The sequence below is a fragment of the Arachis hypogaea genome, chromosome 4, assembly GCF_003086295.3.
Source record: "Arachis hypogaea cultivar Tifrunner chromosome 4, arahy.Tifrunner.gnm2.J5K5, whole genome shotgun sequence".
Lineage (NCBI taxonomy): Eukaryota > Viridiplantae > Streptophyta > Magnoliopsida > Fabales > Fabaceae > Arachis > Arachis hypogaea.
In genome coordinates this window covers 122,310,353-122,337,815 of record NC_092039.1, presented here as the reverse complement: position 1 = coordinate 122,337,815, position 27,463 = coordinate 122,310,353, and the positions used below count along the sequence as shown (strand labels likewise).

The window sequence follows — 27,463 nt, the reverse complement described above, 5'->3', positions numbered from 1 at the left end:
TGTGTGCTTTTGAAATTATTATATTTGCCTTTTGTAAGTATGTTGTATGTAAAATTAAAGATAAACTAGAATGAGATCCGCGCGGACGGGAAATTAATTATAGTATATAATAAATATTGAAAATGACTATGTTTTGTAGAATTAAATTAAATATGTATAAATTAAAGTTAAATTTGAAAGGTGTTTTATTTAAAATAATTTGTAGTACAAAAGATTTGGATGTTCGAGTTGTACAAAGTGACATTTTTATTTGGTAGTTTGATTTTTGCATTTGTTTTAGTTGATGGATTTAGTCTTCTTATGTGGCGCTCGTCCTCCTTTTTCTTTATTGGTTATTGTTAGAATTGTTACTTTCTTCTTTCTGTTGAGGTTCTTGCGAAGACATGTTCTTTATGAATTGTTGAGTTGTATGTACTTTCTATTATGTTGTTTGTTCTATCTTTGCATGTATGTTTTTCTTCCAAAGATGTATCTTGAATTTGTATGGTTTTCTTTTTTTTTAATCTCTTGATGTAGTTTTTCAATGGCATCTATAATAAAAATATGTATATTTTTTTTGAATAAGTTATTTTTAATAAGAATAATTGAAATAGTATAAAATAAAATTACATGTTAGTATTTTTTTGACCCACTCTGTCAGACAATGTCTCAAGTGATGCAAATTCAAAATAGTCTTGAAAAATGTTTAAAATTGGATCTTTAATTTCTTTTGATGGTTTCAGTGGCTAAGAGAAGGGGGGTTGAATCTTAGCCCCATTTTTTTCTTGATTACACTTTCTGGTCTTTGAGGAGACATTTCTATTTTTGTCTCGTCCCTAGCCATGAGACTTTTTATTTTTGTCTTGTCACTTGTCACGAGATATTTTTTACTTTAGCTCCTGTGCAGCAGAAACAGAAATAGAGTAGTAGAGAGAGAAGATTACACCCAGATATATCCTGGTTCAGCTGCTAAGTGCAATGCAGCCTACATCCAGTCTCCATCACAACAATGATGGAATTTCACTATAATCATCCAGATTACAAACTGTAAAGTGCTAACCTAACTTACAAGGGGATTCCCACAGAATCATGAAACACAACCTAGATGAACAAAGGAACTCTAAGACATCTATGCCTTTTTCTTTTAATTTTGCACTCTCTGTCTTTTTTCGCTCTATGGCTTTTTCATACAAACATCACTGTTTGTCTTTTTCCATGAGACTCAAGACATGACAAAATTAAACAGAAAAATTACAAAACAAAATACATTGAAGAAGAAGAAAATCTGTAAGCTTAGGTAGCTATGAGACTTCTGTGCCTTGCACTCTCAAACTTTCTCCTTGAATCAAACCGTGACTGTTCACCCCTTTTATAGAGAAGAGAAGCCTTCACAGTTGAAACAAAAACCAAGCTTAACTTCTTTTCCTTCACACATAACCGGTTCGGCCAGAGAGAGAGAGAGAGAGAGAGAGAGAGAGAGAGAGAGAGAGAGAGAGAGAGAGAGAGAGAGAGAGAGAGAGAGAGAGAGAGAGAGAGAGAGAGAAGAGGCAGCTCATGCAAATACCTCTAGTTCTTCCTTGGTCATCACCCTTCATCAATCTGAGTGCTCCATCCTTGGCTTGCTCTCCAAGATGGATTTCTGACCCTTGATGCTTCATGATGATGATGACTTCATCTACTCCAATCTCTGCCTCTTCCATCACTTCGCCACTCTAGCTACTTCCTGTGGTGGTTGAGCAGAATCAAAGACAAGCCATGCTCCAGGGATCTCCTCCTTACTGGCTGAATCTCCTTCTTTCTTTTTGAGTATGAAGAGCTCGAGATTACCTCACTAAATCTTACCATTTTTGGTAAAAATCTCAGCCACAGCATACATTTATTTTGTTATGTTTTCTTGCCATCATCATGATGGTCTTGAGACGTGTTCTTCCTTCACTTCGGTAGCTCACTTTTGCTTCCATGGTTTCCTGGACAATGACCGAAAGAGAAGAAAGAGATGAGAGAGAAGAAGCAAATGGAAGAGTAGCAATTAAGTGAAGTTAAACAAATTAAGTGGAGAAAGTTGCTTTTACTTCCCTTGCTTGAGTATCGTGCAGCACAAAGCAAATCAATCATGTCACTGATACTCTCCCTCTCACACACTTATGTTTCCAATGCATGTATTAATTCTTCTAAATAAAATTTTGAGTTCCATCACATGCTTAGAGAAGAGATCCGTTGAAGACATCAGGCAAATGATAACATTTGCTTTCCTGATGGATTTTGGATCAAGCGTTGGATCTTAGCATAGATCTTGGGCTTGTAACAATAACAAAATCAATATGGCCCATTATTACAACTAGGTTCAGACACAAATTAATTTGGACATTCAAGTTTGAGCAAATAGTGAAACACTTGGACTCATTAATTTTGTTTCGGCCCAAAATCAATTCAGCCATGCTCATCAATGTATTCTTGCATTAAATCAAGGCTGAGTATAATTGGGCTTGTACCAGAATTTTATTTTCAACCCAATTAGAATTTGCATCACAAAATTATTAATTAACATATGTTAAATAAAATTAAATTAATAATTTTGTAATTAAATATTTTAATAATGTTTGTTCATCATTAAAATTAAATTACAGTTTTCTAAACTCATCATCTTTCACAACAATTGTGAGTAAAAAGTTTGCTTTCATTATACCTTTAATTGGCCTATACAAATCATTTGTATCTTCTATTTTTAAATTTTTTATAGTATAGACTTTTTTTTTCCTGCAGTGTTAGTAAATCATAGTTCATAATTAGTTAAAAAAGAATAATGAATAGCATATTAAAAGAAGTATAATTTTAACGATATTAAAATATAATTATATATAAAGTACTATAAAATAATATAAAAAGTATAAAAAACAAAAATAATTAAAGTATTTTTTTGTAAATTCAATTTAAAAATATAATAAATGTTTGTTTTGCACCTTTTCATCTAATATAATCATTTCTAAGTAAAGAGACTAATTGTCTTTTTGAACCACGCGAACTTTGATAAACTAATTATCTTTTTGTTTGGTGATATTGTCCAAAGAATGATGCTCCATTGAGTAAGTTTGAGATGTTGTATAGTTCGAAAATAATTTTTTTGTGCTAAATTTGATGTCATTTGAAGGAATAGTGATAAGAGACTTATATAAGTAGTTCAAATAGTATGAAATTTGAATATTTATAACGTAAAATTTATTATGATTAATAATATTATTATTACATCTGTAATATGAATGTTTATTATATTTAATGAGTTATTTATAGAAATTAATAAATTAATTATTGGAGTTATAAATTTATTGTATTGTTTATAACGAAGAGATATAATAAATATATGGATATGGATTCAATGTCTTTGTAGGTTACAAATTTGATTACAAATTTTTGTATATATATATATATATATATATATATATATATATATATATATATTGCTGATTTGAAAATAATAGTTGATTTGGCAAAAATTGAGTGGTTAATTCTAATATTTTGCCAAGTAAGCGATGTTGCTGACATGGTATTAGTAGAAAGAAAAAGATGTTTTAAAAGTAATATGAGTAAACTTATGTATCTACTTTTATATATTAAGAATAGATATAGTATGTTGCTTTCTCTATTATTGAAATAAGAAAATAATATAATGTGTTCTCTGTATTATTATTGTATACTTGTTTCTCTTTAAATTTTGTTTTATTATATGCATTAGTAGATTAGGTTCTGAATAGATAACTACCTTTTAGCATAGTTCTACTTTTAATGGTGGGTAGTCTTTTTATTTTCTTGGAAAAGTTGTTGAGATCTCCTTTTTAGATAAGTGTGAAATATCTTAGAACTTAGTTACTTATTTTTTCTTTTGGTGACTGAAATAAATTAAACAAAGAAAAATAAAACAAACAAAATAAGAAACTGCTTAAATAGATGGACAGTCCCGTTTAAGACTATTCTTAAACTTCTTCCAAGGTGAAAGAAGCTCCACATGCAAAAGTTGTAACTTCATCGCCATCTTTGCTATAGTATCTGCCACCGTGTTTGCATCTCTCATAATCAAACGAAAGTCAGCACACCAATTCCAATGCATGATATCTCTTATTTTGAGCACTAATGGATCAATAAACCCAAAACCATCTTGAGTAACAAGATTAAATGCTTCCACACAATCCGTCTCACAAATAACATCTCGTTGACCCACATCCCAAGCTAAGAGATATCCTCTCCAAATAGCAAATAATTCTCCTTGAAGAATACTATTACTCTTAATCATTCCCAAACACCCCATTTGTCAGCTCTCATTACAATCTCTAATAACACAAGCAAAACCAACACTATCACCTGAATCAAAATAACTAGCATCACAGTTAATCTTAAAAGTACCAATGGATGGGGATGCCAAAAACCATTTAGAGTATAGGGAAGGGACATACGTTGTAATTCAAAAATATTCCTAAGCTCCTTTTTCTGAAGTTAATGCTAGACAAATCACTTTTTCTGGAAGCCAAGTTTCATGGGAATTAAAGATGTCATTATTCCTTGCTCGCTATATCCACCAAAGTTACGAAAAGAACTTGAATGGATGCTCTCTGCTATGATACAAGAACCAGTTCTTCAAATTCAAAGGATGACAAGAAATATCCAACCTATGCCAGACAAGCTGAGCTTTTGGACAATCCCGAATACAATGTAAAACCGATTCCTGGCTAGAAAGACATCTTGGACACCTATTCGATGATGACATCCCTCTTCTAAAGCGAAAACTTGCAGTAGGAAGAGTCTTCTTAAGACACAACCAAGCCAAAAACTTATGCTTTTCTGGAATCGCTGACGCCACAGCCAAAGCCAATTTTTCCGCTCTTCCCAACCAAACAACTGCTTACACAACCACAAGTAACCATTGGGTGAGTCATAGACTTTGGCAGCAGACCCACTCCAATACCAACCAACTTCTGGACCTGCTTGTTCATCTAGATTGTAAGAGAGAATATTACCTTTCAGATTTTGAGATAAAGGAAAATAAAGAGTATCCAAATGCCACCTACCAACCGACCAAATATCCTGTATCCGAAGATTCGAATCACAAATGTGAACATAATCCATCTCATTAGATAACCGTCCTTCTCTCCTCCAGCTAGAAAACTAAAAATTCTGGTTCAAATCTCCAATACACCAAGCAAACCCATCCTTCAACACTTCCCAAGCCTTTCAAAGACACTTCCAAATGGGAGAGTCCTTGTTCTTAGGATAACTAAAACAGTCATATAGAGATGATCGGTATTTGGCATCCAACAATTGGACCCATAGCTTGTTTGGCTGCTGGAAAAAAGTCCAAACTAGCTTCCCAAGAAGAGCAATATTTACACAATAAGGATCTCTAATCCCCAAACCTCCATATTTTTTTGGAGTAACCAATACTTTCCAATTAACAAGATTCAATCCTCTTCCATCAACTTGTCCTTTCCAAAGAAAATTCCTCATCATAGACTCCAATTTACTAATGATTCCTTTGGGAAAAATAGAGACCTGCATCTGGTACGTGAGAATAGCGGCGGCAACAGAATTAACCAAGCAGAGTCTACCAGCCCGATTGAGTAAACTCCCTTTTCAGCTTGCTAGCCTACTCCGAATCTTATCCAGGACACCATTAAAAGCTGAACGAGTCACCCTAGAATTGCTAAGGGTAACTCCAAGATACTTGCCCAAGTCCTGGACAAATCTGATAGAGGATACCCCAGTGAAAACCTCTTTCCTTGTTGCAGAGACATTCTTGGAGCAAAGCGCTTTACACTTCTCCATATTAATCTTCATCCCAGATGCTTTGTAAAAAGTCTCTAAAACCAACATCACATTTTGCACTTGTCTCTTTGTAGCTTTACAGAATAGAAGCAAGTCATCCGCAAACATTAAGTGGGATATTCTTGGTCCCCCTCTAGAAATAGCAACCAGCTCCCACAAGCCCAAATCAACCTGATGACTGATAAAGCATGCCAATCGCTCCATACACAACACAAAAAGATAGGGTGACATAGGGTCTCCTTGTCTAAGACATCAGCTAGGAGTAAAGCCATTCAGACGATTCTCATTCCAAAGAATAGATAAGGAAGAAGTAGTGACACAACTCATAATCAAATTAAGTGTAGGAATAGGAAAACCAAAGCTCTTAAGGGTATGAGCTAAAAACCTCCAGTCAACTCTGTCATAAGCTTTCTCCAGATCAATCTTAAAGGCCAGTGTGCCTTTCTTTGATTTAGTCTTCTTCATAAAGTGGAGGACTTCTTGAGCAATAATGATGTTGTCAGGAGTTCCTCGTCCCGGAATAAATCCTCCTTGAAGCGGGCCAACAATCTCCACAAGATGAGGACGAAGCCTATTAACAAGGACCTTCGTGATGATCTTGTAAACTACATTGCAGAGACTAATCAGCCTGAAATCTTTCATAGATACCGGTGATTCAACCTTTGGAATGAGAACCAGTAAAGTCTCCAACACTCTCGGATCAAGAGTAACACCGGAGAATGCATACTTAACCATCTTCCAAACATCAAGACCAATGATCTTCCAATATTCTTTGAAGAAGAAAGCTTGAAACCCATCAGGACCCAGAGCTTTGAAAGAGTTCATGTGAAAAATAGCTATTCTGACTTCTTCCACAGTAACTGGTGCTGTAAGATTATTGGAAGCTTCCTCATTCAGAGAAGGAAGAGGCACATCACCAAGGCAACCCAAATCAACATCATCCAAATGACAGAATAAACTTTTATAGAAAGACTCTGCTTCTTGACTCAGAACCTCTAGATCAGTTTCCCACACTCTATCCTTGAGAAAAAGGTCATGAATCTTATTATGCTTCCTTCGCGCAAGAGTTTGAATATGAAAGAATCTTATATTCCTATCCCTGAACCTTACCCACTGCTCTCTGGACTTTTGGAACCATAGGAGCTCTTCTTGCACTAGAGTATTATTATAATCATCAAGCAACTGTTGCTCTTTCTGACGCAAATAAATACTATCCACCACTTCCAAACGCTTTTGTAAATAATTAATCTGTTGCTCTAATTCACATTTCTTAACAAAAATGTTACCAAATACCTTCGAGTTAAACTCTAGTGAACTCTTCTGTACTTCCGAAAGCTTTCCATGGAACCCTCTATTACCAGACCACCATGGCTGGTTCACAATATCCCTATACCCAGGATGAGTAGCCTAAACAGCAACAAATCAAAAAGGTCAATTCCCTTTAGGCTGAGGACGACCTTTACAACGCACCAGAATAGGGCAATAATCAGACTGAAGCCTATTTAAAACTTCTGCATAAGCTTCTGGAAAGATAGATAACCAACTACTATTTATACAGACTCGATCAAACTTTTTGCTACATCAACATAATTTTCACCCTCCTGTACCAAGAAAATCGCCTCCCAATAGTCTTCAGATCAAACAAACCACTATCCCCCAATGAAGTAGGAAACATGTCTGCTCTTTGATGAGAAAATTGACAGCCCTTAGATTCATGAGAAAATTTGACTTCATTAAAATCACCAAGAACAATCCAAGGTCCTTGAAAAACCATGGATTGTGCAACAAGATAATCCCAAAGGAGAACCCTTTTATTAAATTGAGGACTGCCATAAATACCACTACACCTCCAAATTAAATTATTAAAGTGAACCTCAACAGTAACACCTTGATCAAAAGCATCAATGAACTTACAACAAACACTCTTCATAGAAGATAGAAACCAAATACCTCCCTTATGCTCCTCTGCTTCTACTATACCAACATAGTGATATCCCAACTTTTCCTAAAATAATTTTAAATGCTGAAAAGGGGAGTGAGTTTCAACCACAATAAAGAAAACAGGTCTAAATTTCCTAACAAGTTCCTTACAATGCACTCGGGCTAATTTATTAGAAGCACCCCTAATATCCAAACAATCATATTTAAAGTATCCATAAATAATAGGGACAGAATAAATAAGAACATAAACTCTAAACAGAATCACCAACCTCAATAGGTGGTTTGTCCTGCGGTATTGGATCCTCAATAATTGCCACCTTCGGACCCCTGACACTGCACCTGCCATGCTTCCATCTACTAAGGTTTCCTCCGTTGTGCCACCATTTTTATCAACTGGCGAGTTCTGCAGGGAGGAAGGCCGAGGACGCTTCCGTAGAGAAATTTCACGACGTGCAGGAGTTCTGCGCGATGGAGATGGCGCAATTTCATGTTTTTTTCGCTTCCCCATCCTAATACCAATTGATTTGCCTCCATTACCATGCAAATTGGGCCTTGGAACCCTTCTCGAACCATACTTGTGTTGCTTTCCATCTTGGTCCTTCAAACCTGATGCCTGGCTCATTGTGAATTTTTCCTTACGCAGCACTTGTTGCCAGCCCTCTCCATCATCCATGCATGCCTCATTAATATGACCATCAGGCACGTGAGGAGCCAATGATTCCGTAACCACATCCTTCCCTTTAACAACTCCTAATTTCTCACCCAAATTACGAGGATTCTCACCCAAATCACGAGCTTCTGATTCAGCCTCTTTTTGAATCTCATGATTGTTGTGTGGCACTAGTGTCGGGATTTCATTATTTTTTCTATCACCAAAGGAATTTTCGTTTTCTTCCAAGGACTCCTTCTCCATGCACAACGATTTATCATGCCCATACCGTGCACAAGTAGTACAAATCAACTTCATAAGTCACACCCTCCACTATAATATGTTTGATTACAGGCAACTCAAGATTAATTTGAACACAAGCTCGGGCATATTTTCCTCTTTCTGCAAGCTTAGTGGCCAAATCTACTTTCACCGGAACCCAAGCAATTCGCAGCATTGTTTGTTCCTGGTAGCACCAAATTGGAAGTCCCGAGACTCGAATCCATACCAGCGTTGATCCAAAGGATTTTTCGCATGGCCTAAAATCCACATCCCATGGCTTTACTGCAACATAGTGACCGTCTATCAATCACGGGCCACCAATAATGACTTTCTCACGATCCGCAGCAATATCAAATTTAACCAAAAAATATCCAAACCCCACATCCAACAAATCAAACCCTCCTTTGATGCACCATACTATCCGAAGCTTATGCATGAGAGCCGTGTAGCCATAATGCTTATCCAGCACCTTGATCACGATGGCTCCCTTATAAGGTTCAGCTAGACAGCTCTTTGCCTCCTTGGTAAAACTGACACTTGGTGGACGAGAATCACCCTGCTTACCTGTCACCATCGCGATACCATCCCCAGATAAAGACCCTACTAATGCAAAGGTCTTAGATTTTTCTACACCAATGACTTTATCTCTAAAAGAGACCTTGGATGACTTTTCTAACCCCTCTCGAGAAGAACCACCCTCCTTTAACACCGGATACACACCCACCCACGCTCTCCCCCTTATCTCTTCGGATGACATGGCCATCTTTCTCACTGTGTTTCACCCTCAATCGCTCGCCCCCGCTCTCTCCTTCTCTCATTCTCCTTGAGTACGGAGTACATATTCTTTCTCTGCTAGGTTTTTTTTTAAGTTATTCGGCTTAAAATTACTTAGTTACTTATTTAAATAAATAGAGCTGAATTACCGTTATCAAAGTCGAATAAGTTGAATCTTTTGAGTGGACTTCTATTTTAGATCTGGCTGTATTTTTGGGCCATAATATGATCAGTTAGTATACAGGTGATGATATTTGACTGCTCTACGTTAATTGTTGTGACTTGAGAGTTTTGCTCATTCACCGGTTTATTTAGAAAAAAATAAAATAAAAAATGAAAAACGAAAAAAGGTTTGGCAATATGTTTCAGTTTGTATGGTATTGCTCATGTAGTCGCTCTTAAGTGCAAGCAAGGTCGACAAAATGGTGTTCATAAACGAAGCATCCCTTGAGCTGTGTTAGGGATATCAGCCAAGTTAGAGAAAGTTAGTTACACTAGTTAACGGTTTATCGTTGTAAATTAAGTGTACAGAAAAATATATAAAGTTTTTGCAATAATATATATCATAACATGTTGATTTTAGAAGTAACTTTCCACTCATGTTGATAAAAACTGATAAAACAAATAGTTATTTCCTTTTGAAAATATTGAAATTAAAGCAACAAAAACATGTAAACTCTCTCCCTATATTATAAGCCAAAGTAATTTTACTTTATGGAGTCAATGATACTAAACAAATTAAAGAGAGAAGATTAAGTATAACGATAGAATGCAAGTTAGCAAACTCAAATATCAGAGACAAAGATCCAAAACCTCGACTATGAGAAAGAGAGTTAAGTTTGTGGAGGATAACCAATGCAAGCACAGAGGTTTGATGCAGCAATTACATTGAAATAACACCATTTTAGAAGGAATCCAACGTAAGCTAAGTATGGGAAAATGACATGAATGTCTCAGGCTCTCAGCCTTCATGCATGTACTTTGAACTTTGAAAGAGTCTGCAGATTCCGTGTCCCCAAAATGAACGGCAACCAACATCACAATCTCGTGAGGTGAGTATGATTTATCATCACTTAGAACACCGAAAACAAGCTAAGGAAGTTTGTGGAGAAAATTAAAGGAAGTGAAAGATAATTAAGGTTTGAAAGGTACCTGCGGGTGATGACTATATATGAGTAGAGAAGTCATGAAGCTTCATGTAACAAAGTCAAATAGTAGTGACAAAAATATACTATCAAGGAACTTCACTATGAAGTTGTAACAAGGGACAAGTTAGTTCAGTTTGTCCAAGGTATTTAATGAAGCAGGGGGCTACTCTGCATAGTATCACCATAACTGCTTCACTATAAAAACCGATTAGAGTGTCCAAACATTTCATCCATTGAAACCCTATTTCGATAAAAACCTTACCCTATTTCTTCTCCTCTTCTCATCCTCCCTGTTTACAAACTGTTTAACTTTGAATGATTCAACTAGTACTCATCATCATGAATGCCATCAACATGAAAGCAATGCCTTGCTGAGCTTTAAACAAAGCTTCATCATAAGTAAGTCTGCTTCTTACAATACTTTCAGTTATCCTAAAACTGTTTCCTGGATTCCAACCACAGATTACAATACTTTCAGTTATCCTAAAACAAAATTGCAGATGTGTTTCTTCAGTACTTCTCAGAATTTTAAAATTTTAGTTTCAGACCTGAAATTATTTGGGAAGTAATTTTATTTTGTAGTCAACTAGCATTGTTTAGTGGGCCATTAGCATGACAAATGGCATTGACTAATAATGTGACATGCTCCATTATATGCACAAAATTTTTTAGTGGAACCAAAAGTGAGCAGCACTTCAATTAGTTTAGAGAAATTGATCAATAATCCAACTAGAAATGGACATATAAGGAGGGATGAGTATGATTGATCATTACTATTGGCAATTGGAATTTAGCATCACTAATTTAGAAAAATCTTAGAGTCGTAAAGTGAAATGAATGATCACATTATTCCAATTAATCAAAACCAGAAAGCACTATCAGTATTTTTCTTCTCTTGCCCAAAATGCACGCAAAAATTATCAAAACACCATCCTAGTTGGTGCTTAAGTTCTAATTTAAATTTCATAAGCAAATTTCATTTAATTTAATTTCAATTAAGCTAAGTATTATATTGCTAGAGATACACTTTCAAATAAAATAGAGTTGAAGTTAAGCATTAGACTATAGCCTACAGAAAAACATTAAAGTAAAAAACATTTGCTAAGAGAGTTTCTTTTCAAAATGATGCAGTATATTGGTTGATTCTTTTCTGCTTTGTTCCTTCATTTGGTCTTTGGTGCATGCTAGAAAAAATGGTATTCATAGTAAAAGTATCTCGAGTTGTATGCTTCAAGCACACCTCCCTTTCCCTCTCTCTTTACACTGATTTATTGTGCTGTTTTCATGGTCATGTACTGTGTTCTTAAGATACATGATTATTGGTCTTTGCTAAGCTTTATTCAGTTCTTTACGACTCAATAACTGCTTAATTCATTTTTATTTTCTATATTTTACATAATAATTTTGAAAATGACATGAAGGGCCACATTTTTTCTTGCTCAAAATGCACGCCAATATTTCTAGCTGCTTTTCATAATCCAGAACTGTTGCTAGTAGCGTAAGAAGCACTACACAAGTATCAAATAATTTTTGAGAAAATTGTGTAATGGACTTGTATCAAAACCCTACAGAATGGTAATGGTGGAGTTTATATGTCCCTCACAAAATGATAAATCATGTTAAAGACCAACGTTTTCTATTATTCTAAAAAAAAAAAAAAGTAATTTTATCTCCCTTTGATAATATTAAAATTAAAGCACCAAAGATATCTGAACTCTCTTCCTATATAAGCCACAGTAAGTTTACTTAGAGTCAATGATATGAAACAAATTAAAGAGAAAAAATTAAGTCTAACGACAGAATTCCTCTGTTATGCTTTGAAATTTGAAAGGGTCTGCCGAAACGCACTTATGAGTATGACTTATCATCACTATTGTCTATTGGAATTTAGCATCACCATCACTGCTTCACTATAAAAACCGATTAAGAGTGTCCCAAACATTCCATCCATTGAAACCTACTTCTATACGATCACAATAATGGGGTTCTTATGTTCTCTTACTTTCTCCATACAGTTTCTTCTTTTCTTCTCATCTTCCCTCTTCACAAACTGTTCAACTTTGAATGATTCAACTACTACTCATCATCATGAGTGCCATCAACATGAAAACAATGCCTTGCTCAGCTTTAAACAAACCTTCATCATAAGTAAGTCTGCTTCTTACAATCCTTTGAGTTATCCTAAAACTCTTTCTTGGGTTCCTGCCACAGATTGCTGCTCCTGGGATGGCATTGAATGCAATGAGCTCACAGGTCATGTGATCGGCATTGATCTTGGAAGCAGCCAACTCTATGGTTTCATGGATCCCAATAGCACCCTTTTCTCACTTGTGCACCTTCAAAGCCTTGATCTTTCAGACAATGACTTCAATCACTCTCAAATTCCTGCCAAGATAGGTGAGCTTTCACAACTAAGATATCTGAATCTTTCTCATGGCAATGAAAACACATTCTCTGGTGAAGTTCCACCTCAAGTTTCACAATTGTCCAACTTGTTGTCCCTTGATCTTCGCGGCTATACTCTTCAGCAGCTTCCATATAATCTAATCAACCATTTGCAACTCAAGGCATCCACTCTTACAAGCTTAACCCAAAACTCGACTAGACTTGAACACCTTCGTCTGAATTTTGTGACTATTTCATCATCTTTACCTCATACTCTCACAAACCTTACGTCTTTGCAAATGCTTTCTTTTCGCCAATGTGAACTATATGGTGAGTTTCCAGTCGGAATATTCCATCTCCCAAACATAACAGTCTTAAATTTTGGGGAAAACCAAAATCTGCAGGGTACATTACCTGCATCCATTGGAAACCTGACCAATTTAGCTTTATTGGCTCTTGGAGATAATAGCTTTCATGGTGAAATCCCTCGGTCTCTTTTTCGACTCAAGAATCTTGAATTTTTGTCGCTGTCTAATAATTTTTTTGAAGGCGAACTAGCACATGACATGATTTTGAAGTTAAAGATGCTTAATGTTCTTGACTTATCTCTCAACAAATTGTCTTTGTTCTCACAAAATAGGGATGTCAACGTGACAACCCTTCCTCCAATTCAATGGTTAGGATTGACTGGGTGCAATTTGATTGGGGAAGTTCCAACTTGGATGATGAATCTAACCTCTTTATATCACTTGGATCTTTCTCAAAATAAACTTCAAGGTGAAATTCCATATTTTCTCTTCACGTTCGAGAATCTTAGAGTTCTCGATCTAGGTGGTAATATGTTGGAAGGACAGATCGAGCTTGAAATGCTTTCAAAGCTCAAAAAGCTTACTATACTTGGTTTAGGCGGAGGCAACAAATTGTCTTTTCTTGAAGGAAAGAACACTTCCAACGTAACATTTCCTTCTCAAATTCAAACGTTGGATTTAAGTTCATGTAACTTAGTTCGTTTTCCCAATTTTATACATCACTTGCAAGAGTTGACTGATCTTTTCATATCAGACAACAGCATAGAGACAAAACCGAGTTGGTTATGGAACAAAACAACTCTTCAGAGTTTGGATATTTCCAACAACCTATTGATGGAAGAAATATCCCCCTCCATATGCAACCTGCAGTCACTTGTGGAACTTGATTTATCTTCCAACAACTTAGTTGGCATGATTCCATCATGTTTGGGACGGTTTAGCCGATTCCTTCAACGTTTGACTGTCTCAGGAAACAAATTGATAGGCAATATTCCTCAAATTTATGTGAAAAGAAATGTCCTTCGGTTTATCGATTTTAGTTCTAACAAGTTGTACGGTCAATTACCAAGAGCACTTGTCAATTGCAGAATGCTAGAGTTTCTTGATGTGAGACATAACCATTTCAATGACTCATTTCCTTTCTGGTTAGGATCTCTTCCCAAGTTGAAGGTTGTTTCTTTACGTGATAATGAATTTCACGGAGCTATAATGTGTCCATTGAAATACACATTTCCCCACCTTCGAATCATGGATCTTTCTCAAAATGGTTTCTCAATGAAATTAACATCAGAAATAATCATGTGCTTCAAATCCATGATCATATCCAACAAAAGACAACTGGATTTCAAGGACGTGATTCATAGTGACAATGCGGAAATAGATATTGATTTGTATTCATTTTCAATGTCCAACAAAGGAGTTGTCATGGATTATCGTGGGGGTCAATACCTTCATCAAATGGTAGCCGTTGATCTTTCATGTAACAAAATTTATGGTGAGATTCCAGATACCATGGGAAGTTTGAATGGTCTTGTTGTGCTCAACTTGTCTAATAACATGTTTACTGGCAGCATCCCATCTTCCTTCGGAAAGCTTTCAAATCTTGAAGTGCTGGACCTTTCTCTCAATAGCTTGTCAGGGAATATTCCTCAACAACTCACAGGGCTAACCTTCTTGAATTTCTTCAATGTGTCTTTCAACAATCTCTCAGGTCCAATCCCAGAAAATGGACAACTTTCAACATTTGATGATAATTCATTTAAGGGAAACAAAGATTTGTGCGGGATTCGGTTGTTGAAGAAATGTGAAGACCATCCTAAGCTTCCATTGCAAAAACCTGATGACGATCAAGATTCTGAGTCGGGATCTTTCTTTGAATTGTATTGGATGGTAATTGTAATTGGATATGGGGGTGGCCTTGTTGCTGGGTTAGCACTGGGAAATGCTTTCGCCATAGATGTTTTTAGGTTGCTGAAAAAGATCTTTTAAGTCACAATTCTAGATGTTGGTCTTTTCATGTTTGTAATCTTATATTATTTTTATTTTTGTGTTTGTTTTTAAAGTTATTGTGTTTCTCTTATGTGAGAGTCAGCTATATTTTAACCCAAATAAAAATAGGCAAGATATTAGATAAGAAAAGATAAATATAGTATGTTATATATCAATTTTGTTTTTTTTTTTTTGAAATAAGAAAAGCCATACTTTGTGTTATTTGATATGAAAAAACAATTTTTTTTCCAAAAACAAGTATTCATTGATATGAAAAAGATTATACGTAGATCAATTGGACCAACAGTAATACTGCAATAACAAAAGTGAGATTTCCGTACAAAACTAAAATTACAACCATCCAAAGTCTAAATCTTTTCATTTGAAAAAGTTACTAACAACACCATAGAAGGAAGGAGAAGCAATGATGATCAATCTCTCTCTTTTTCATCGTAAGAGCACTAATTTTTCTCATAGGAATTGAAGGAGAATAAGAAATAAAATTACAATAACACCCCATAGAGAAAATAACATCTATCAAAGGGAGCACAGAACGACCCATTAAGGGAACAAAACCATAGCCTTGAAAAAAAGAGAGCAATTACCAATGAGTATGAAAGGTTAACATATCCATCTATACAGTATTCATAAACATGTTTTTTGGGTGAAGTATGTGAAGTTTAGCAACATGGAAAGGAATCTGTAGAATTCTGGTTCTTTTGATTGTAAAAGAAGTTTGCATCAGATGACTTTAAGAATGCCCAATTAACTACAGTTAGATATGTTGAAGTAACTGGTATATTGATTTCCTTCAATTAATCCGTTCTATATATGTTGATGGCTCACATATATAACAACAAATAGGATCTTGTTAACTCTGAATTTTATTGCATATTCATATACTCTTGTCAACACTGCTTTTTAATTTCTTTTAGCAGTAATCATTAACATCTGTTGTAAAATTTAAAGCTATTGAGATCTAGAAACATGCATAGAACAAAATTATATGCCCCATCATATTTTACATTATTGTCAATATAACTACACATCTCTGTTCAAAGAATTGAGTAGAGGTCGCTTTCTTGCAGTTCTAAGCCGTTTGTGTTTGGATCATAGAAAAATGAAATGCTGTCACTGCCATCACAGAAGATCCCACCCAGTTCATCCTCACTGGATATGTTTTGTTGTAGATCCTTTCTGACATACTCATCAGGTTCATCTCCAGATGCATTGTTTGAGTTCTTTTCAACAAATTCCCTAAACAGTGAAGAGCGAAAGAGAAGGCCAAGAGCCATGGGAGAAGACGACTTGCTGCTCGAAAATCGATACATTTTGTTATCAAAGACTTCTTGATTTTTCAGGATAATTCAGGTGATCAAGACTGATGTAAGAGGTATTGTCAAAAGGCAATGGTTTTGAATGTTGTATTGGATTTGGAGCATAGTTGGATGGAGAAGTGAGTGTTTGAGAGTTTAGTACTACTTCTGTTTCAGGTTTAGGGTCTTGGGAGTTTTGGTGTGAAGGCTTCAACCATGTTATGTAATGACTTAAATCAAAGTTGGTGACAGCATGAATTCCTCTGTACTCAATTGCTGCTTTGTCATAGGCTCGTGCTGCTTCCTCTTGTGTGCCTGCATTAGTTAACAATAACAAAATGTCATTCATAGGAATTGAAGGAGTAGAAACAAAAAACATAACTAAATCTTTTCTTTCTTTCTTTCTTTCTTTCAATATTTGTGCATGTGTTAGTCCATTTCTTCTAGAGGAATGGTTTAACATGGTCTTCAAATTGCAAATGTGCTTCTTTTGTAGCTCTTAGAATTTCAATGTTAATTGTTTAGACTTGAAATTTCATTTGGTAAGTAATTTTATTTTGTTGTTGATTAGTGTTAGTCAATTTGCACTATCTGTTGATGTGCAATTTATTTTAGGTGACACATGGTGTTAACAAATAATGTGAAATTTTTGGCACTTAATAAATTGTTGTTGTGAATGTTGGGCGAATAAAAAATTAAAATGACTTAAGAAACATAGCTTAACAAATTAAGTAGTAAATTTTAAAATTTAGGAGAGTGAAGCATGGTTGTAATTTTGATTGACAAAATTGAACATTTATTGACAGGTTCCAAGGTAAAGATATTTGTTTCCAAGAACTCTTCTTATCCTTGCTTCCCATCTTCCATTATGGTGATGCCTGCAGAACATTCACCAAGCATTAGTGATCCATCTTCATCACAAAAGCAGATACATTTTTGTGTTATGTTCAAAACGACTACAAGGAGTATTTCACCTTGCAACACCCCTATACTCTGATACACCTCTTCTGAAGCCACTACTCTTCCTGTAATACATATAACCGAAAACCGTATTATGTGTTATTTGTTTTTCTGCATTCCTCTCATTTATGTTTTATATTGAGAATTTAATTCATATAGGTCGCGTTTGGATAAATACAAGAAAGCTATATGTTTATATTTTTTCACCTTTTAATAAAATAGAGTTGAAGTTAAGAGTTAGACTTTAGTGTACATTAAGAAAAACATCAGAGTAAAAAAATTTGCTAAGAGAGTTTAGTTTTCAGAATGATGCATCATATTGATTGATTCTTAAATAAATGATCGGTCATGTAGTAATTGTTATCAATGATCATTTATCGCTTTATAGGTCATTGCAAGCTAGAAAAAATGGTATTCATAGTAAAAGCATTTCGAGTTTGTATGTTTTTTTTTTATTTGAACATTGATATATGACTCAATAACTGCTCAATTCTTTTTATTTCTACATTTTACACTGTGATTTTGAACAAGTATTAATGTTATTTTTTGTTGCTAAAATTAAATTATTTTTTTAATATTCAAAAATACTTTTTAATTTGAAAATTTAAAATAAAAAGATATTGAAAAAACATAAAAAAGTGTGATATTAACTTTAGCAACAAGTTTTAAGTGTTGTCAAAGTTTATAACTATTGTAACTACTATAATAATAGTCACTGTAGACTTCACCTAATATTTATACCATTAAATAATAAGATATACAAATATTATTTCCCTTGTTAGCAATGATATTTATGCTTTCGGTTATGGCAGCAATAAGTATGCCAATTATTCTTTTCTTACCCAAAATGCACGCCAATATTTCTAGGTCTTCTCATAATCTCAGAACAGTTGCAAGTAGTGTAAGAAGCACCACATAGAACTGTTGGCACCATATCCAACTTCAATGCATGTTCCAAAAAGTAAAAGGATGAAAATCAAAACACATCTGTTAGAAAGCAGAACCATATAGATGAAATGATTTTTTTTAAAAAAAAAGAGAAAAAATAAATAAATAAGTAGACCTGAAACCAATCCGTCCCATCTATGTTTATCTGTTAGATTAATAAATCAAACAGAATAAGATTTTGTTGCTAACTTCTAGTTAAAATTTCATAAACAAATTTTAATCTAATTTAATTTCCTTCTAATCACCTGCTAACCCCACTAATTACTGGTTTATGGTTGTAGCTGGAGTGTAAAAAAAGTTGTATAACTGTTTTTGGCGGTGATATCATAATATTACTTTTGGAAGTTACTTTTGTATGTGTTCTTCAAGAAAAGGGTAATAAGACAAGTAAGTTATGAAAAATTTTGCCATATGATATAAGTCCTTAGGAATAAAAAGTATTAAATAAGTTCTTAACAAAATTTTGCGATGAACTCGTACCAAGTCACCGAAGAATTACAACAGCGAACTCAGAGAAAGATTAAGGGTTCTAACATTGTAAATTTTTTACCTATTGTTTTACAGATTTGCTACAAATCTAAGTAGTTCGATATCTAATGATCTGAGCGAAACATACTCCTCTTATGAGTATCAGTGTCTGAAAGCGCATCAAAAGTTCTTTCAATTGAACAAAATAACAAAAGAAAATCCGAAAGAAAAGCAAATAAATTTAAGAGTAAACTGATTGAAATTGAAAGAAATAACATTGAACTTAAATAAAGCGTCGACAAAATCGAAGGGCTTTAAAGTCAAATACAAAATGCCGAATCTTAAAGGAAAACGGAAAATATTACAAGAAATTTAAATGAAAAATAAAGACATGGAAGGAATTATTGGGATGTGAGTGTACGAGAGATTCCAACCCTTTTTTCTTCGAACCTTCGTCCATTTACAAGAGTCTTCGACCAATCAAATTCAAATATAACTCTCACGTGCATTAATATTTGAGTAACCGTTTCCGCTCTTTTGCACAATGTGGGTAATTGTCATCAATTAGCTTCACTTATTAACTTCTTCATTTCTTCGATTACTTCATTCTTCCTCGATGAGTCCTTATCAATCGAAATTCACTCCCTCCATGAAGCAAGTTTCTACTCAGCAGCTCAGAATTTATTTATTTTCGACTAACACCTATAAATCTAATATTCCAATTGAAAAACATATTTGGTAATTTTTTTAAGAACTTATAAGTCTTTTACAAAATTTTTTAAAGACCTATTTTTCTATTATTCTAAAATAGTTATTTTGCTTTGATAATATCGAAATTAGACCACCAAAAAAATCTGAAGTCTCTACCTATATAAGCCAAAGTACGTTTACTTTACAGAGTCAATCTAAATAGAAAATATTAAGAATAAGGACAGAATGAACTTGAGTGACAGAGAGAGAGAGAGAGTTAAGTTTGTGGAGGATAATAACCAAGCTGAGAGGTTTTACGTGCAGCAGTTAAATTCAAGTATTTGGCAGCCAAGTGTGGAAAAATGGCATGCATGTGCTTTGAACTTTGAAAGGGTCTGCAGAAGCCGCCACAATTAATAGCTTTCTTAGAACACTCTCATGAGTATGATTTATCATCACTATTGGAATTAGGAATAATACATCCATGTCACTTATGCAACTGTTATTACTTAGAACACCTAAAACAAGGAAGTTTCTGTTGGTAATGAAAGATAAAAGATAACGAGAAAATTAAGCATGAAAGACGTCAATGCAAGTTGCTAACAAAGTCAAATAGTAATGACAAAAATATAATATCAAAGAACTTCACTATGAAGTAGTAACAAGAGACCAAGATAGTTCAGTTTGTGGAAGGTATGTAATGAAGCAGAGAGGCTACTCTGCATAACTAAGTCACAAACAAAACTAAGTACCCGAAATCAGTATATATACACGGTTGAAGTTAATAATACTTATTTTCCTTAACCAGTGTTATATACAAAAAGCTGGTGCTAGAAGAACCATGCCCCTATGTATGGGATCTCAAATGGCCGAATAAAATTGTCTCTAATAAAGGGATACTCAAAGCAAGTATGAAAAAATCTTGGGATAATTAAAATGACATGATTGGCCATATTATGCAAATTATTCTAAACCAAGAAGCACCGATGTGTAGGCCAGTATGTGGTTTGAAAAGTCTTTTGAAGCAGCCATAATAAAGGATCACTATCTTTCTTTTTTCTTCCGCGAAATGAGAGGCAATATCATACTCGGAATAATACAAATGCATGTAACGTTCCATGGTGCATGTCTGTTACATAGTATCACCATCACTGCTTCACTATAAAAACCGATTAGAGTGTCCCAAACATTTCATCCACTGAAACCTACTGCTATACGATCACAATAATGGGGTTCTTCTGTTCTCTTACTTTCTCCATACAGTTTCTTCTTCTCTTCTCATCCTCCCTGTTCACAAACTGTTTAACTTTGAATGATTCAACTAGTACTCATCATCATGAATGCCATCAACATGAAAGCAATGCCTTGCTCAGCTTTAAACAAAGCTTCTTCATAAGTAAGTCTGCTTCCTATAATCCTTTCAGTTATCCTAAAACTCTCACCTGGATTCCAACCACAGATTGCTGCTCCTGGGATGGCATCGAATGCGATGAACTCACAGGTCATGTCATTTCCATTGATCTGAGTAGCAGCCTGCTCTATGGTTCCATGGATCCCAATAGCACCCTTTTCTCGCTTGTGCATCTTCAAAGCCTTGATCTTTCAGACAATGACTTCAATCACTCGCAAAGTCCAGCCAGGATAGGTGACTTGTCACAACTGAGGCATTTGAATCTTTCTCAATTTGGTGAAACCACATTGTCAGGTGAAGTCCCGACTCAAATTTCCCGTTTGTCCAACTTGTTGTCCCTTGATCTTCGCAGCTATATTGAACGTCTTGATTTTCCATTTATCAACCGTTTACATCTCAAGGAATCCACTCTGCGAAGCTTAATTCAAAACTCAACAAGACTTGAGCAACTTCGCCTTAATTTTGTCACCATTTCATCATCATTATCTCACACGCTCACAAACCTTACATCTCTGCAAATACTCTCTTTTCGTCAATGTGAACTGCATGGTGAGTTTCCTATCGGAATATTCTCTCTTGCAAACTTAACATCTTTGAATTTTGCGGGAAACCAAAATCTGCAGGGCACATTACCTGCATCCATTGGAAACCTGACCAATTTAGCTCACTTGGATCTTGAAGATAATAGCTTTGATGGTGAAATCCCTCGCTCTCTTTTTGGACTAGAGAATCTTGCATATCTAGTTCTAAGTCATAATTGTTTTGAAGGCCGCCTAGCACTTGACATGTTTTTGAAGCTAAAGATGCTTAATGTTCTTGACTTGTCTAACAATAAATTGTCCTTGTTCTCACAAAACAGGGATGTCAATGTGACAAACCTTCCTCCAATTCAGTGGTTAGGATTGAGTAGGTGCAATTTAAATGGAGAAATTCCAACTTGGATAATGAATCTAACCGCTTTAAGTCACTTGGACCTTTCCCATAATGATCTTCAAGGTGAAATTCCATATTTCCTCTTCAAGTTAGAGAATCTTACAGGTCTTAAACTATATAGTAATATGTTGGAAGGACAGATTGAGCTTGACATGCTTTCAAAGCTCCAAAAGCTTACTATTCTTGGTTTAGGCGGAGGCAACAAATTGTCTTTTCTTGAAGGGAAGAACACTTCCAACGTAACATTTCCTTCTCAAATTCAAACTTTGATTTTTGGTTCATGCAACTTAGTTCATTTTCCCAATTTTATACAACACTTGCAAGAGTTGACTGATCTTTTCATATCAGACAACAGCATAAAGACAATACCGAGTTGGTTATGGAACAAAACGACTCTTGAGAGTTTGGAAGTTTCCAACAACCTATTGATGGGAGAAATATCCCCCTCCATATGCAACCTGCAGTCACTTGTGGATCTTGATTTATCTTCCAACAATTTAGTTGGCATGATTCCATCATGTTTGGGAAGCTTTAGCCAATCCCTTCAACTTTTGAATGTCTCAGGAAACAAATTGACAGGCAATATTCCTCAAATTTATGTGAAAGGAGATGTCCTTCAGTTGATCGATTTTAGTTCTAACAAGTTGTACGGTCAATTACCAAGAGCACTTGTCAATTGCAGAATGCTAGAGTTTCTTGATGTGAGACATAACCATTTCAATGACTCATTTCCTTTCTGGTTGGGATCTCTTCCTAAGTTAAAGGTTCTTTCTTTACGTGATAATGAATTTCACGGAGCTATAATGTGTCCATTGAAATACACATTTCCCCACCTTCGAATCATTGATCTTTCTCAAAATGGTTTCTCAAGGAAATTAACATCAGAAATAATCATGTGCTTCAAATCGATGATCATATCCAACAAAAGGCAACTGGATTTCAAGGACGTGATTCATAGTGACAATGCGGAAATAGATATTGATTGGCATCCATTTTCAATGTCCAACAAAGGAGTTGTCATGGATTATCCTGGGAGTCAATACCTTCATCACATGGTAGCCATTGATCTTTCATGTAACAAAATTTCGGGAGAGATTCCAGATATCATGGGAAGTTTGAATGGTCTTGTTGTGCTCAATTTGTCCAATAACATGTTTACTGGCAGCATTCCATCTTCCTTCGGAAAGCTTTCAAATCTTGAAGTGCTCGACCTTTCTCTCAATAACTTGTCAGGGAATATTCCTCAACAACTCACAGGGCTAACCTTCTTGGATTTCTTCAATGTATCTTTCAACAATCTCTCAGGTCCAGTACCAGAAAATGGCCAACTTTCTACCTTTGATAATAATTCATTTGAGGGAAATAAAGATTTGTGCGGTATTCAATTGTTGAAGAAATGTGAAGATCATCCTAAGCCTCCATTGCAAAAACCTGATGGTGATCAAGATTCTGAGTCAGGATCTTTCTTTGAGTTTTGTTGGATGGTAATTCTAATTGGATATGTGGGTGGCCTTGTTGCTGGGTTAGCACTGGGAAATGCTTTTTCTGTAGATGTTTATAGGTTGCTGAAAAAGATCTTTTAAGTTACAAGTCTAGGTGTTGCTCTTTTCATGTGGGTAATCTTAGATTATTTTTATTTTTGGAATAACAAAAATATAGTGTGTTATATATTTATTTTGCTTTTTCTATTTTTGGAATAACAAAAGCCATACTGCATACAATAATCAATTTCCTTTTGCATACTCTCTCTTATGCTTATGCAGTAGTTATGCTTATGCTTATTCAAGACAGGATGTTAAAATGTAAAAAGAAGCAATTGTTTTTTTTTTTTTCAAAAAAACAAGTTTTCATTGATATGAAAAAGATTATAAGTAGATCAATTGGGCCAACACTAACAGTACTAAATAAATGAGATTTTTGAACAAAACTAAAATTACAACCAATATCCATATTCTAAGTAAGAGAAGGGAAAAAAACTAATATAGAAATACAAAAAACTAAAATCTTTTCATTAAAGAAGTTACTAACAAAAACAGGAATTTTATTTCTGCTTTTCTTTCTCTTCTTTTTCAATATTTAAATTCAACAACACCATAGAAGGAAGGAGAAGCAATGATGATCAATCTCTCTCTTTTTCACAGTAAGAGCACTAATTTTTCTCATAGGAATGGAATGGAGAATAAAAAATAAAATTACAACAGCACCTGTAAATAGGGACAGTAACCTCTATCAAAGGGAGCACTGCGAGCACAGAACAACCCATTAAGGGAACAAAACCATAGCCTTGAAAAAAAGAGAGCAATTACCAATGAGAATGAAAAGTTAACATATCCAATTATCCATCTATACAATATTCATAAACATGTTTTTTGGGTGAAGTATGTGAAGTTTAGCATAGTATGGAAAGGAATCTGTAGAATTCTGGTTCTTTTGATTGTAAAAGAAGTTTGCATCAGATGATTTTAAGAATGCACAATTAACTACAGTTAGATATGTTGAAGTAATTGGTATATTGATTTCCTGCAGTTAATCCGTTCTATATATGTTGATGGTTCACATATGACTACAAATAGGGTCTTATTAACTGTAAATTATTGCATAGTCATATACTCTTGTCAACAATGCTTTTAAATTTCTTTTAGCAATTATGATTAACATCTGTTGTAAAATTTGAAGCTATTGAGATATGGAAACATGCATAGAACAAAATTGATATGTCCCATCATATTTTACATTATTGTCAATATAACTACACATCTCTGTTCAAAGAAATGAGTAGAGGTCGCTTTCTTGCAGTTCTGAGGCGTATTTGTTTGGATCATAGAAGAACAAAATGCTGTCACTGCCATCACAGAAGATCCCACCCAGTTCATCATCACTGGCTATGTTTTGTTGTTGATCCTTTGTGACTTTCTCATCAAGTTCATCTCCACATGCATTGTTTGAGTTCTTTTCAACCAATTCCCTAAACAGCACAGAAGCCACTAGTCTTCCTGCAATAATTATTAAAAGAAAACCGTATAATGTGTTCTTCGTTTTTCTGCATTCCTCTCAATTATGTTTTATATTGAGAATTTAATGCATATAGGTCGCGTTTGGATACTCAAACATAAATACAAGTAGCTATATGTATATATTTTTTCCCTTTTGAATAAAATAGAGTTGAAGTTAAGAATTAGACTTTAGTCTACATTAAGAAAAACCTTAGCCTTGTTTTCAGAATGGTGCATCATATTGATTGATTCATAAATAAACGATCGTTCAACAAAATGGTAAAAATGATTGCTAAGAGAGTTTAGTTTTCAGTAATTATTATCAATGATTTTTTTTGCTTTATAGGTCATTGCAAGCTAGAAAAAGTGGTATTCACAGTAAAAGCATCTCTTGAGTTGTATGTTTTTTATTGGAACATTGATATATGACTCAAAAACTGCTCAATTCTTGTGATCTTGAACAAGTATTAATGTTATTTTTATTGCTAAAATTAAAGTAATACTTTTTTAATATTAAAAAAATTAATTTAAAAATTAAAGGTAAAAGGTGTCACAAAAAATATAAAGAAGTGTGATATTAAGTTATTAACTTTAGCAACAGGTTTTAGTTACTGGTAAAATTTATAACTACCGCAGCTACTATAATAAGTCACCTTAGACTTCACTTAATATCTATACCATTAAATAATAAGATATACAAATATTATTTTCCTTGTTAGCAATAGTATTTATGCTTTGGGTTCTGGCAGCAGTTACTTTTCCTCTTATGTATACTTGAAAAAGTTACTTTTATAAGAACAAAAAATTGCACCAAAAAGTAGTGACAAAAATATAGTGAAAGAACTACACTACATATATATGAAATAGAAAGCAGAGAAAAGAGAGAGTGATGCTTGTGGAGGATAACTATAGAATGGCTATTCTTCTGCATAAGATAAAGTTTGAAATAAGGGTTAATAGTCAAATTCGTTCTTAAAAGATTATTCATTTTTTAAATTGATTCTCAAAGAATTTTTTTAGTCATATTAGTCTCTAAAAATAAAACATAAGTCAAATTGATCCTTCCATTAGTTAGATGATGACGTGTCACGTTAAGTACCATGTGGCATGATGACATGGTAGGTTAATGTCACATGTCACAAGATAATTGGTTGACGTGTCAGGTCAGTAACATCCGACATGCCACGTGTCATTTAATATGTCATAAATTTATTTATAATCAAATTAGTTCTTGAAAGTACAAATGTAAGTCATTTTCATACTTAAAATTTTTAAAATTGATCAAATTAATGCTTATATAATTTTTTTATAATATTAAATTTTTAATATTTATTTATCCTACCCATTTTAATCTTATTTTTTACACCTTAATAAAAAAATTTCAAATAAAATAATAAAAATAATTAAATTATTACAAAATTATTTTCTCATATGTATTTTTAGATTTTTATTTTCAAATTCTAGTTTTTTTTAGTGAAATTGTTTTATATAAATAATTTTATCAAACTATTATTAATTATATAGTAAAATTTTCAATATTTTAGATCTCACTAAATAAATATAAAAGTTATTTTAAGGGTTAAGTACGATTTTTGTCCCAAAGGTAGGTGCTGAAAATTTTTTTCGTCCCTAACCTTTTTTTGCTTACAAAATCATCCTTAAGGTTTCATTTAGTTTTAAAATCGTTCTTTTTACCAAAATTTTAATTTTTATTACCAAATTACTTCTATTAAAAAAAATATAAAATAAAAAAAATGGGTTAAAGGGCTGGGGAACAGGGGAAGGAAACCACGTTGGGGTGTTTCAGGGAAGAAGTATAAAATCCGCGAAACTAATAAATAATTAGCTAATAAATTAATTATTATTTAAAGAAATTAAAAACTTAAATTTTATAGTTTAATAAAGTAGAAAAATTAAAATATGAATTTCGACACTAATTTTAAAAAATTTGGCTAAAAAATAAGTCAAACAGACCGAACCGAACCCATAATGAACCCAAGACTCAATCCAACATTGATTTAATGAAGGGCACAGCTCCTCTTCCTCCCATTTAACACACACACGGTTGTCCAATCCACCTGACAAAAAAAAACACACACACACGCTGGGCAAGGGGGAACAAAGGGGGGAAGAACACCACCCTCACTCCCAAATTTCAATTTCTTATAACTTTTGATCTGGAACTCCGATTGACGGATCATTTGTGGCCACACAATCACAACGCCGAGCTCTACAAAGCTCAATATTCAATTAGGTAAGAGAGTCACTTTTCAGTTTCGATTTCTTCCTTCCTTAATTTCGAAAATCCTATAAATTGGGTGTTGAGATTTTGTTGATTTTGATGTTTAGGATCAAACTAACTTAGTGTGTGTGCCGGGTTTTGGCTTAATTCTTCTTTTGGTAAGGTGAAGAATGTTTAATCCTTGTTAAGTTATCTAATTAGTGAACCCTATGGTAATTTTAGTGTTATTTTGTGAA

General features: G+C 34.1%; 2 protein-coding genes and 1 pseudogene across 4 annotated transcripts; 2 read left to right on the top strand and 1 right to left on the bottom strand.

Annotated features, from left to right (window-relative positions):
• The first annotated feature begins 10,252 nt into the window (after positions 1–10,252).
• Positions 10,253–15,422, top strand: LOC112797742 (receptor-like protein 6). Of its 3 annotated transcripts, none has more exons than XM_072236172.1 (2): positions 10,253–14,772; positions 14,849–15,422. In XM_072236172.1, the coding sequence occupies exons 1-2, from the start codon at positions 12,564–12,566 to the stop codon at positions 14,944–14,946; spliced, it is 2,307 nt and encodes a 768-aa protein (XP_072092273.1). In that variant the 5' UTR covers positions 10,253–12,563; the 3' UTR covers positions 14,947–15,422. The 3 variants fall into 3 exon arrangements, with proteins under 3 accessions (XP_072092273.1, XP_025696606.1, XP_072092272.1); XM_072236171.1 differs by having other exon boundaries at positions 10,635–10,983; positions 12,796–15,422; XM_025840821.3 differs by having other exon boundaries at positions 10,264–15,422.
• Positions 15,423–16,240: 818 nt separating this feature from the next.
• On the bottom strand, positions 16,241–16,997 carry LOC140184361 (uncharacterized; annotated as a pseudogene).
• A 3,740-nt stretch (positions 16,998–20,737) lies between these two features.
• LOC112797740 (receptor-like protein 6) lies at positions 20,738–23,732 on the top strand. Its single transcript, XM_072236170.1, has 2 exons — positions 20,738–21,044; positions 21,108–23,732. The coding sequence occupies exons 1-2, from the start codon at positions 20,876–20,878 to the stop codon at positions 23,573–23,575; spliced, it is 2,637 nt and encodes an 878-aa protein (XP_072092271.1). The 5' UTR covers positions 20,738–20,875; the 3' UTR covers positions 23,576–23,732.
• Positions 23,733–27,463: the final 3,731 nt, after the last annotated feature.

Excerpts from the sequence above, each read along its gene's own strand:
- LOC112797740 (XM_072236170.1), top strand. The coding sequence starts at position 20,876 with ATGGGGTTCTTCTGTTCTCTTACTTTCTCCATACAGTTTCTTCTTCTC. Across the intron at positions 21,045-21,107 it reads TAAACAAAGCTTCTTCATAA|ATTGCTGCTCCTGGGATGGC; the intron begins GTAAGTCTGCTT and ends TTCCAACCACAG.
- LOC112797742 (XM_025840821.3), top strand. The coding sequence starts at position 12,564 with ATGGGGTTCTTATGTTCTCTTACTTTCTCCATACAGTTTCTTCTTTTC.